This window comes from Molossus molossus, unplaced genomic scaffold (genome assembly GCF_014108415.1).
Source record: "Molossus molossus isolate mMolMol1 unplaced genomic scaffold, mMolMol1.p scaffold_m16_p_4, whole genome shotgun sequence".
NCBI lineage: Eukaryota > Metazoa > Chordata > Mammalia > Chiroptera > Molossidae > Molossus > Molossus molossus.
This window is the reverse complement of record NW_023425377.1, coordinates 125,260,141-125,272,388: the sequence shown is the minus strand read 5'-3', so window position 1 is coordinate 125,272,388 and position 12,248 is coordinate 125,260,141. Positions and strand designations below refer to the sequence as shown.

The 12,248-nt window shown below is 52.5% G+C and overlaps 1 protein-coding gene across 1 annotated transcript in view; it reads right to left on the bottom strand.

The window, feature by feature from the left end:
- Window positions 1–1,669: 1,669 nt before the first annotated feature.
- Window positions 1,670–12,248, bottom strand: part of TNIP3 (TNFAIP3 interacting protein 3) — a 33,032-nt gene continuing 22,453 nt past the window's right edge. The window contains exons 7-12 of the mRNA XM_036282290.1: window positions 11,252–11,380; window positions 6,654–6,773; window positions 4,047–4,172; window positions 2,876–2,926; window positions 1,810–1,908; window positions 1,670–1,693 (exon numbers count right to left, since the gene is read on the bottom strand). Coding sequence (XP_036138183.1) covers window positions 1,670–1,693; window positions 1,810–1,908; window positions 2,876–2,926; window positions 4,047–4,172; window positions 6,654–6,773; window positions 11,252–11,380 — 549 coding nt within the window. The remainder of the gene's footprint in view (window positions 1,694–1,809; window positions 1,909–2,875; window positions 2,927–4,046; window positions 4,173–6,653; window positions 6,774–11,251; window positions 11,381–12,248) is intronic.

Sequence of the window (12,248 nt, the reverse complement as noted above, 5' to 3'; positions counted from 1 at the left end):
AGCGGAGAGCACCGGCAGGGCCGCCAGAACAGGGGGAGCACCTACAAGCTCAGCCCCCCAACAAGGCTCCAGAAGCCAGGCTCCGTACAGCCTGACCCCACTGTGCCCCCGCGCAGACACCTCGGCTCCTGGCTCCCTTCGCTGCACACAGAGCTGACGAGGAAATGAGATCACCTCTGCTTTTTATCTCCTCGTTTATTTTTAGATGTCTCCACTAACACATCCGGTAAGTGACGTGACCCCCACTTTATACCCCAGGAGAGCTGCCAAAAGAAGGTGGATATGCTGGGATCTTACACACTATTGTATGTGCTTTCGTTTGGGCTTAGAAACAAGCAGGAAATACTCTCTTCAAATTAATTCTGGGAGTTTTTGTACATTCTATTTACTTAAGTATTTCTTGAAAATGTAGGCCATTATGCATGGCCTGGAATCTTTTGTCAAATGCAGACCTTGGTTGGGTAATAATTCCATGTGACTTGACCGTCTTGCCTCTTGTAACTGATAGACAGCGTGTGATGAGTTATTACGGCAGGCGAATTTTTACCTTCCTTACATAAAGGAAGATTTGAAGAAAATAGTCACTTTTACTTCTAGATAAAGTTGGATGACTTATTGGTTTTATAGTTAACCTATAGTTAACCAGAATATTTTTCCAATTCCCCAACCTGTAGGATCTAACTTCCAAGTAAATGCGTCTCTCTTTATAGTTTCCATAATATTAATTCACTCCTACGGTCTATAAAAAAATAGTTACGGAATCACAGCTGCATTTGGAGATTCCCAGAAATGTTTCTGTAAAGACTGAAAAGTAAGCAAACGCGTCAAGGAAACCAGAGAAGGGGGCGGCGGCAGGCAGAGCGGAGATTCTGCAACAAGAAGAGCTGTTCTCCGCTCCGGGCTGTGTCCCACTCCGGGCCCAGCGGGGTGCTCATTACATCCTGACGCCCTGTGCCACCCACAGGCATGAGCCTTCCTTGGGAAAAGGACTGGAGTCACCTTCAAATACAGACGTTTGGGACCGGGAAGGTCACGTTCTCTGTAGATGCTCTGCTGGGAAAACCCACTGAAAATCTCACATTCTTTGCGAAATCAGTTTATAAAAACAAAGGGACGGGGGCGTTGTCTGACTGACCACACGCAAAACAGAAAAATGCATGTTTTTCCTTCCTGTAGGGAGATTCTGTCGTTGTGAGCAGAATGGAGGGTCGTGGGGGAGGGTGACGGCACTATGCTGCTGACAAGGTGGGAAGGGTGCTTGGGGCCGGCTTGTTCGGGCTGACTGTTCAAATCAATTCCACTCAAAATTAATTGCCTGCGTAGACACCACCGTGGAGAGCAACTTAAGTGGGTCACTTTTCCTTGGATCCTTTAGAAACCTCCTTTCAATTGGAAAATGTCAAGAACTGTTTTGCCCAGATGGAGCGACACCCACAGCAGTTCAACGTAAGTTTATCATGGGAAAAGGCACCTCTCCTACTGACTTTGCTGTATCCACTTTGCTGTTCTCGATACGTGAAAAGGTCCTCTTGGTAGAGTCAGTATGTCACTGAAAACGACCCGTAGTAAAAAGCTATGTGTTTGTTCAAGGGAGTGTAGCTCAATCTGATACCTGGCAGCTAATATTCGCTTCTGTGTGTCTGGTGAGCACAGTGTCATGAAGTGGACGCTAGTGTACGTGGACCGTGTCACTCTGTAAACGAGGACCTGTGGTGATGTGAATACTGTCTGCGCCACAGGTCCAGAGCCAGCTGCACCAGCACAGACCCCGAAGGAAGCGTCCTGGTTGGCACGACAGTTCTCACTTACCGGGTGCTGCTGCGGACTCTGCTCAGCCCCGGGGCCGGTAGGTGCGCAGGGATCCCGCAGGTGGGAACCCAAGCTGCAGCGACAGGTGGGGAGGTGCATCTGAGGAGACAAGGCTGTGGGTCACCGGGAGGGGGTGCAGCTGGGGACTCACACCGACATTTGCTTCATGCAACCACATGGTTTGGTTTCGGTCTTTTAAAAATTGTAATTGATTTCAGAGAGGGAGGGAAAGCAGGGAGAGAGAGAGAAACGTCGATGTGAGAGAACATCGATTGGTTGCCTCCTGCATGAGCTCAGACCCGGAATCGAACCCACAACCCTCCGGTGCACAGGACGATGCTCCAGCCAACTGAGCCACGCGGGCCAGGGCTGGTTTCAGTCTTAAGGCTTAGCCTCACCCTGGCATCACCCCCGCTCAGAATAGTAGACACGTCAGTGTGGACCCCGGAATAACAGATGCGCCACAGACTGAATTTCCTGAAGGCAGAACTGCAGTCATTACCCCAAGTCTGAAGAAATTGGAAAGACCTGAAAGGTGTGTAGAGCTGACTGAGTTGTCTCCACAGAGGGTCCTCACCATGGAACTACAGTAAGTTCTCCTACGTGGCAGCCAGGCACCCGTGGGCATTGGTGTCGGGGGTACTTAAAAGTGACTGTTAGGGTCACTGCAGAGCCCGTGGGCTGGTGGGAAGGGGCGTGGCTGTTTCCAGAGGGGGCGCTCGTCTCTGTTGTAGTTCCCACCCTAACGTGTGGGAGCGACTGCAGGGAGCACCAGGGACCTGGGCCTGCAGGTAGCTGTGGTTCTGCAGAGAACCCTCTTCGTGTGAACGACCCCAAGGCCGGTGCTGCCGGTCACGTGTGTGCAGAGCACGCGCGTCCGTGCGCCGCAGGGTGGAGTCGCCCGGCGCTATCTGTCCACTGCCGGGTCAGCGACAGTGCAGGGGTGCTCTGGGCCCTGCTGGCAGCACTGGATAGGCCTTCCCTGGGACTTCGGGGCGCTGCTGGGCCGGGGAGACCCGTGCGGGGGAAACCAGGGCTCGGTGGCTGTAGGGAAGGGTCCCCGTACCTGTGTCAGCTGCTTTTCTAGTTGCTCTTTCTCCATCTGACAGGCTTTCATCTAGGGAGGAAACAAAGGCGTTTGTTTATCAGAAAGAGGTCCAATGGCGAGTTCTGCGGCTGCCCTTGACCCAGCTCGGGGTGAGCTGCTCGGAAGCAGAGGGCCGAGCCGCTGATAGCAGGGACCGGGGGGAACAGGTGCGCCGGGGTCTTCCAGGCATGTGCCGGCTCTAGCCTGCAGTTGCCCAGTGCAGCTTGAGAGTGGAGTGGTTCAAAACCGTTCTCCCAGTGTGTCTGCGGCCATCACAAAGCTCCGTTTCGGGCTGATGTATTTAGCTACGGGTGAGGTATGGAGACAGGCACACAGACACGCTTCCATGGTTGACAGCATGTAACCGGCCTTAGTAGCCGGACATGCGGAGGCTGCCACAGCGTCACAGCCTGTCCCATGACTCTTTCCCGCTCACTGAAAACACTGCATGACTCTGAAAATCAGACAGTTTTGTCGTTCCTTTTCTTTTCTTAAGTCAAAAGTGTGTCAGCTGCAGTTGCCTCATTAACATCAATATTTACCCGTCATGGCAACTTCCTGAGTCTACTTTTCATATCCCCTATTATTCTTCATTTTGGTACGCTTACATTTACTATATTCGATTCCAGGAAGCAGGCTAACATTATCTGGCTTCCTTGAGCGTGCCCCAGTTACATGGAATCCGGGGACCCCCGGAAGAACATTCGGGTTTCACTAGGTATATAAATGATACTTATAAATATGCACGATTTCGGAAGACAGGGACATTCCAACATAGCCCTTCAAAGAAAACGACAAGAACTTAGAAACAGCTTCGCTGGAGAGTTGCGGGTCTGAATCGGAGTACTAGGGAGGTCAACTCCCATTCTACCAAAATAAATATTAGGAGGAAAAGATAAAAAGAATTAGACTTAGTAAAAGACTCTGGAGTCCAATTGCGTGGGTCACCCCTAACTATACGTAAATTAAAAGAAATCTCCAGTTGTTTTCAACTCCTTACAAGATTGTTTAAGAATGGTTTCATCCCAGGTGCTAACCTCTCAAAAAAAAATCCAGTATCAATCAACAGACGCCAGAGAGGCCCGGATCTCTTACGGGAGAGAATGATAGTGCCTACGCAAGGGCTGGCAGAGACCCTTCGAACTTGTACCTGAGACTTCAGCTTGTTCAGCTGGGACTGGGACGTTTGGTTAATTTGCTGTAGCTCCTCTTTCTCTCGATTAAGTCTTTCCCGGTCTGACCGCTCCCGGTGGAAGTCCTCTTCGTATATCTGCACCTAGGAGACATCAGTCTGCCGTTACTGGGAGCACCCTTTCCTCAAAGCCGTGTGCGCGGTGTCGGAGCAGGTGTTATCTCGGCTGGCCTAAGTCGCAGTACACTGACCTCCTTTCGTGGGTATTTCTCTGTGGTGGGGCCCATCCCAACACCCCGGACCGTGCCAGCATCGTTCACTTCGTGTGGCACGGGGGTTCTCAGCTCAGCTTGGGTACGGTAGTCACGTGCTATTCTGAACCGCATGGCCCTCGGGCATTGCTGTGCTGCCGTGTCTTCCCCGCGCGGGCCTCCTCCAGCGCCGCGTGCTGTTCTGGGGACAGTCGCCCGTCCCAGCACGGGCTCAGATGTGGGGAGACTGCTTGGGGTTCTGAAGGACGTGTGCTGACTACAGTGATTAAGTGTGTATATGCTAAATGTGTATATGCTGTGTGCAAACACATATGTTACGTTGAACACAAAATAGAATCGAAAGGCTCGTGTATGTAGACAAGCAGAGCGGGATTGGTCGAAGGGCTTCACGGGCCCTGGGAATTCGGGAGGAAAATCACAGAAATAGAAACGTAGCCATGTTTCAATGAACACCGCCCCTGAGATGCTCCAAGTATTCCAGAAAAGGAAGCAAACCGAAAAGAAAAACAGATCGAATGAGTGTGGTTTTTCATTGGCATCGTGTTGACGAATGGCGTGACAGCTAGCATATGGAGCTGTGGAAATAAACGCAGCTTTGGGAATGAAGCAAAGGAATCCATCCAAGACCGTGACTTAAATGACAACTTCTATTGGGCCCTAGTAGTTAGAATTTTGTCTATTAACACTAACGCATATTTTAACTTCATCACCAACAGCGCAACCAGTTTTAACTAAAGGTCATCCATTGTAAGTCTATAATAATACAACAAAATGTAATAGACAAGCGAGGACAAAATTGAACATTTTATGTAGGCTTAGATGCAGATATGCGTATTTAATTTCTAAGGCTCCGTTCACCAGAAATGTGAGGACACGCCACCCAGCCAGGCTGACACTCTGGTTTTGAGTTCTGGTGGCGAGCGGAGGCTCCGTTTCAGCACATCAGCTGGTGTTCTGCAAACAATTACTAGAGACATTTGAAGTGGGAGAAGCCATCTGGTCGCCACTGAGCTCTCTAACGAACAGGGCCCCCGGAGAGAGGGCATCGTTTAGTCAGGGGGCGAGATTCCAGCTCAGCTGCTTTGTGGGGTTACGTCCTTGCAGGTTGCACGTGGCCCTGGCTGACGTTAGGACTGTGGGCGCCCGGTTAGAAACAGGCGCAGTTAGAGGGAATAGGCAGGAAGTCAGCAGAAGTCAGCAGTGAGGACGTGGATTCTGGTCTGTTCTTGGGGATTAGGAAGGGAAGCGTGCCTACCATTGTGTCACGTGGGAGCCACACCATGAGCTCAGGAAAGAGCCCTTCCCAGCCCTGGGTCTAGGACAGCCTCTCCCAGCGGCTACTGTGTCAGCGACAGCGTGCGCTTCAGCATTGGGGTTCCTGTGCACCCTGCTCTTGGCCCCCACCGACCTGAGCGGTGACATTCATCCATTTCACCTCCATTGAATGGCTCACAGGAAGGGAGGTGTTACACATGGGTGGCCCTGGGCCGGGCCAGCTCCAGCGGGCTGAATTGACAGCCGGGTTGCGTCTGCTCTATGTCCCCTCCCTGTGCTGCTGGTACGAGCAAAAGCTGAGAGAGGATCCTTTCCTGTCGCTGTGGGCAGTGGGCGACTGGGTGAGTGGGGAGGGGTCCATGCCCATCAGTACGCTGCGAGGCGGTGCCTCGGCCGGGGCAGAGGAGGGGTCCAGCTCTTCGCGGATGATATCGCTGCGAGTATTCCCTTAACACGCCTCGCTGTTCCAAGGCCACCGTCCTCTGAGACGGTCCAGAGAGCGGGTTAATAGTGTTGCAAACTAACTCGTGTCTACCCAACACAAATAGTACCTCCGATATGGGCCATGAGTGTGATCGTGGGCACGCCACTGAGCCCGCCCGACGCTCAGCTCCCTCTCTCAAAAAGTGTGAGTTGGGTCCTGGCCGGTTTGGCTCAGCGGTTAGAGCGTCCGCCTGCAGTCCGGAGAGGCCCGGGTTCGGTTCCCGCTAAGGGCACGTACCTTGGTTGCAGTTTGTCCCCGGCCCTGGTTGGTCGTGCGGGTGGCAGCCACTCGATGTGTCCCTTTCACGTCGATGTTTCTCTCTCTTTCTCTCTCTCTTCCTCTCTCTCCCTCCCACTCTATCTGAACAAAAAATGGAAAAATATCCTCAGGTGAGGATAAAAATAAATAAATAAAAAGTGTGAGTTGGACTCGCTGGTCTATATTCGCCCAAGGAGCTTTAACATTAGATGATTCTACTGAACGTAAACACTCAACATTTCACACGTCGTGAAGAGCAGACTCCCCCAAATGTCTGAGGGCGCATGGTCTGCACGCCCTGTGCTCTCCGCGTGACCACGCCCCCCACCTTCTCACCTGCTGCTTGAGCACCTCCATCTCCGTTCTCATCTCCTCGCGGCTGCACCCCTTCTCGGGCCTCCCCAGACGGTCCTCGGGCAGCGGAGAGCACTCGCGTCCTAAGGCCTCCTGAAGAGCCTGCGGCAGGAGATAACGCGCTGTTGACCTGAGAGTCACGGGACGTGAATGTCGCGCTAACTGGCACCCAGGCGGTGCATCTCCTTTTCAACGCTACGGTCACGATGGAGTGGCTTTCTCCCTTCTGGTTTTCTAGCATCTACGTGTCACTTTGCAGAATCTGCCTTTCCCGCCTGATGGTGCTCACGCTGTTCAGCTCCCAGCGTCGTTCCGCCGGGCTCTCCCCTGGGGCCCCTGCGCCCAGCCAGCCGCAGGACGACACTGACCCGTGCCCCATCTTCCTCTAGATTCTCTGCTGCCCTTCAGGGTGTCCTCTGTCAGTAATGAGCACCGCGTAGGGAGCATTGGAATCAGCTGGAGAGGCAGCAGGCACACCCGCCCCTGGGCACTGCCTCCGGAGATCCTGAGTCAGCAGGTCGGGGGTAGGGTCTGAGAGGCGGCTCCCCCCAGGCGGATGCTGCTGGCCCAGGTGACCTTCTGAGGGGTCTGCTATGTAACCATGCCCCCGTAGGAGGGGGAAGCACACGGCGATGTGAGCCCATGCAGGGCATTCTGGCGGCTCTGCCCGGTCCCCCTCAGCACAGACTGCCCTGGCCGCGCCCCTCACGTTGTCCAGCAGGACACCCAGGACCGCGCCGGGTGGACACAGTGCTCTCCTTTCTTGACATTCGGTCCAGCTTGGCGTTTTCACCCCGGGGTGAGGAGGTGAAGGAAATAAGAGACCCTTGGACTTGCCATCAAGATGATCAGCCTTACTCATTAGCCTGTGACACTAACAGACACTGTGCTTGGTCGGAGCACATCAGTGACATCGCCTCTGTTCTGAGGACCTTCGATCAGGATGAGTTTAATGTAACAGATGCCAAAAAAGGGCACGGGCATACCTCATCCCGGTGTGGTCTCAGAGGACACACACTGTGTGACCACTCGCGTACTGTCGTGACACCCCCATACAAGTAGCTCACCCCATCCAAGTCAGAGCTGCAGGAACTCACCTCCTCTGTATCTCTTTAGTAGCTTCGATGATGCCATTTTGGTTAAACTATTAGTAACGTAATTCCCCGTATTCCTAATACAATGTGATCATCAAGGTAGGAAAAGAAAAACACGTGTATGGTTTTGAATATGTGTGGACAGACCGAGAATCCTGTGCCGGAATGTCTTGGAGTCTATGCACACTGTCCAGGCTGATGTAAATATCATTGTTCAGGAAGTTGTCAGAGAAATAGAACTTTTTTCCTTCCTCCAAAGAGGATTTAAAGAAACAACAAAACTTGTTTACTAATTTATGTTGTTAAAATGTGTTGCTTAGCTACCTAGTCTTAGGCAGTAGTATCATAATAGCTACAATGAAAAAAAAAATACATCAGTAAGTAGCAGAGAATCCAGGGTGAGCTGAGCCAATCAGATGTGCAGGTTCCATGTCCACCCCTAGGAACAGACCAGTTTTCATGGGTCTTGTTACATTTGAATTTCCTGGTCCGCCTTTCATGTTATGGCTTCTAGAAATTTTGCAAATGAGTCACCGTTGAAAGGGGAGTCTCCTAGACATTCATTCTATCTTGGGGTTTTCCAGCTTCCTCGAACAGACACCTGTAACCTGTTCTAGAAGGAGCAGCACAGTCATTGACTGTCGGCTCAGATGCACTACACAGATCCACCCTCACACACTGCTGAGACTTCAGACAGAGCGTGGGCCCCCAAGGGGCCCTGGCTGACTAACCTCAGGTAATTTCTTTCACATGGGTTAAACATCTGGCTTTTCTTCTAGAACTTGACTGAAAACAAAGCCGTTGGGTATTTCCTTCAAAGCACATAAGTTGAACTGAGTACACACACAGTTGGGTGAGCTTCTGAAAACCGTACATTAATTACCAAGGTGACAAGCTACAAATTCCCCTGGTCAGCAGGCAGCTGACTTTCCACTCTGGGGTGAGCAGCGTGTCCCGTCAGCCACCCAAATCAACGTTTTGAGTACCTTCTACTGATCACAGTGGTTAAAAAGAAGGGGAAAATATCTACTGTGTAAATTAGAGTAATTTCTCATATTCCAGGAGACCCTAATCCATGGGCTCCGTGAGGAGAACCCTGTTCCAGAGGCATTATTTTGTATCTACGTTTGCAAAGTGGCCGTTTCAATGGGCGTGTGGGATGAAGCATTTTCTGGTGTGAAGTCTGCTCTTACTTCTCACTGCTCATCAGTCACGAGTTCCGCCTACCAGGCATGGGTTAATGCTTCCACAGGTCCGGAGCGAGCTACTGAACAGCTTATGTCCTAGCTAATCCAATCCGTCCACTCATGCACCCACTCAGCAAATACCGAAGCACAGAGTATGAGCTGGGCCATGTTCTAGGCACCCAGGACTCAGCGGCGAACCAAACAGCAAAGTCTCTGTGAGTCCGTTCCTCGATCTAAATATAGCTTGACATTCTACTTTGTAACTGCATTCTGCAAAGATGAGTATATGAATATGAAAACATTTTTTTTTGAACTCAACGTTTACTTTCATTTTCTTCTGATTTTCAGAGACACTGACATATTCATGAGCCCCTAAAAGGATCCTGGGCCCTGGACGCTGTGCTCAATCTGTCTAATAGAGAAGCTGGCCCTGCAAAAATCTACCCCCCATCTGGAGCTTCCAGTCAAGATTGGGAGTCTGGAAACGAATAAGATACTCGTTATGGGACATTAAACATGTCTTAGATAGCGATACATTCCAAGGGAGAATTAAAGCAGACATGCTAGAGGAGAAGTATGTCATTTCAACTAGGATGGGCAGAACCGTTCTCTTTGAGGAGGGGCTACTTCTATAAAGACCTGATTTTTTTCTTTTCTCATCCTCCCCTGAAGACATTTTTCCACTTTGGTTCAAACAGAGTGGGAGGGAGAGAGAGGAAGAGAGAGAGAAACATCGGCGTGAGAGGGACACAAGTGGCCGCCTCCCTCACGACCCCAACCAGGGCTGGGGATGATTTGCAACTGAGGTACGTGCCCTTGACCGGAATCGAACCCACGACTCACTGGTTCGTGGGACGCCGCTCCAACCACTGAGCCAAACCAGCCAGGGCTCTAAAAGACCTAAATTTTACTCAAATTAATTTTTCTCACTGAGACTTTACAATGATAATCACAAGACTTATACAATTAGTATTTTTCTAACTTCAAAATTTTTTCTGATGGCTATAAATAAAGATACACAAAAAGAAAGGGGTTACCCATGGGCATGAGCCAAAAACAGAGTTCCTAGCTGTCGTGATTTCTACAGGCTTTGCACCCTGTGGCTACGCGCAGAGACATGAATTACAGCAGTTGCTTCTCAGCCTTGTCCCTCTCTGGGCACACATAAACGCGTGACTAAAATTCTGCTGCGCACCAAAAACGTATTCTTTTGCCCATCTGACAAACAAATAGGTCTCATTTGCGATCATTCACACCAGATGGCCATTGCTGGGTGGGCTGTTGACCTTGTGTTATTAGACCCTCTGAGGGAGGAGAGGTCAGTGCCCCTGGCTACGGCGACAGCCGCTGTGTGTTTTAAACATTCTCGTGGCTGAACATCGCTGGACGGGAAAAGAGAAACCGTATGGAGGGATGTGCCGGGAGGGGGAGGGGCCTCAGGTAGAATCTCTGTGCTGGTCCCTCTCGGTCATTAGTGGAGTTTCCAGTAGAGGAGAAAAGGGGGAGACGCACATTTGCCCGAGCTTGTGTCTGACCTCTGTTTTTCTCTCTTGGAGGACAGAGAAGCAGAGTTTAGGAAGTCTGCCTCCCCGTCCCCATCTCCGCGGAAGGCTGGGCCTGCGACATCACATGCCACCAGCCACGCAGCACGCAACCCTGCAGGAGTCTCTCAATGCCACCTCTGGACACTCGGGCACAGTTCACAACGGCCGCACGGTCAAGGCCGGTCAGCCCCCTACCCTGGTTTTGGAAGACAGTTTCTACTACTTTGGTCAAGAAAGGTCTAGCTTGAGAGGTGCGTGTCTCAACCACGCACGGCCAGGGTTCTCTGGGACGTGGCCCTCGGAGAAGTCGACAGCAAAGGACTTCCGTTGAGCCGTGGTCCCGTCCCGCAGAAAATTAAGCCAGTACCCGTAGAACACACACGGGCGCCCGCCCCGCCGGGGGCGCCCCCGGCCCCGTGGGGATGCGAGAGCCGGCTGCTTCCTCAGGAAACTGTGGTTGACCGAGAGGGACGCGGTTGTTCTCAGACACCTGTTTGCGCCTGTGGTTCTTCGAACTGAAAAACCGTTCGGACGTCTTCTAGAATCTCTCCCTGTCCCGTGTTCGTGCTGACGCTGGGCAGGGACGTGCATTGCCAAGTGTGCTTACCAAGTCAGGCCCGGCCACGCGGGTGGGGTGCGGAGTGGGGACCCCTCCTGCGCACGCCGGGGGGGACCCCAAGCAGCCGGAGCGCGTGGACCTGCCGGCTGAGCTCATGACACAGGCCCCCGGGGACCCCCAGCCTGACCCGCCGTACCTTGTTAAGGCGTCTGATCTCACACTCATAGTGCTCCTTCTTCCTGCTCGCGAGAGCGTTGTTTTCCTTCAGTAGCTTATTTTCTTTCTTCAGCTCGTGTAATTCTCTGTTCAGGCTCTCCTGTCCCTTCTGAAGTAAAGAGCAAGGGGACAACGTCAGTCTCGCTTGGTGACTCGCCCCCGGAGGCGTGTTCTGAAGTGCAATGGACCAGGACCTGCGGGTCTCCCCGGGCATGGCCCCGGGCTGCCTTCTGGGGGGCAGGTGAGCACAGAGAAAGCTTTCTGTTATCCTCAGTGCTCTGCAGCTGCGGGGCCTCAGAAAAGGGTCTGATCAAACCCCAGGCTCACTGCCAAGTGGGTCTGAGAACAAGCGAGTCCCGTCCCTGCTGCACAGGGACAGGCGGGTGACCTGGGAAATGTACTAAAAAATCCCGAAAGGAAGAGTGTGGTTGCCACAAAAAGACCACCTCTCCGGCTCCCAGCCCTGTCCTGCCCCGTCCTGGGCCGGAGAGGACGCGGAGGGCGAGCTTCGGGCCAAGTCCCTCGCACAGAAAGCGGTCTGAGCCCTGGGGGGGTGGTCGCGCCTTTCAGAGGAGGGGCAGCCGGCCCAGCGCCGTCCTGCCGTGGCCGCAGGTCACCTGCGGGGCCCAGGGCTTGACCCGAACAAGGGAAGCCCGGTGGCTGAGTCACCCACAGGCTCTGGATTCAGGCAACACCTGACTCTCTCCGCGTTACGTCCTGGACAGTCAAGTTTGTGCATGACTCAGGTCCCTGATGAATTCGCGATTTTCACCCAGGAAAATGAACATGCCAGGACTCAGGTATGAGGAAAGGGCCCTACAGGTGTCAGAGGGTGTCGTTTCAGCGATCGTATTTCCCACTACCAGGACCAGATGTAAGACCTGGGCTGCAGCGAGTCCTTCTCAGGAGTCAAACGTCTCTGCTAGCTTTTACTTCAGTACAATGGGACGAGGCACCTAGAAGGTGGGCCGGTCGTT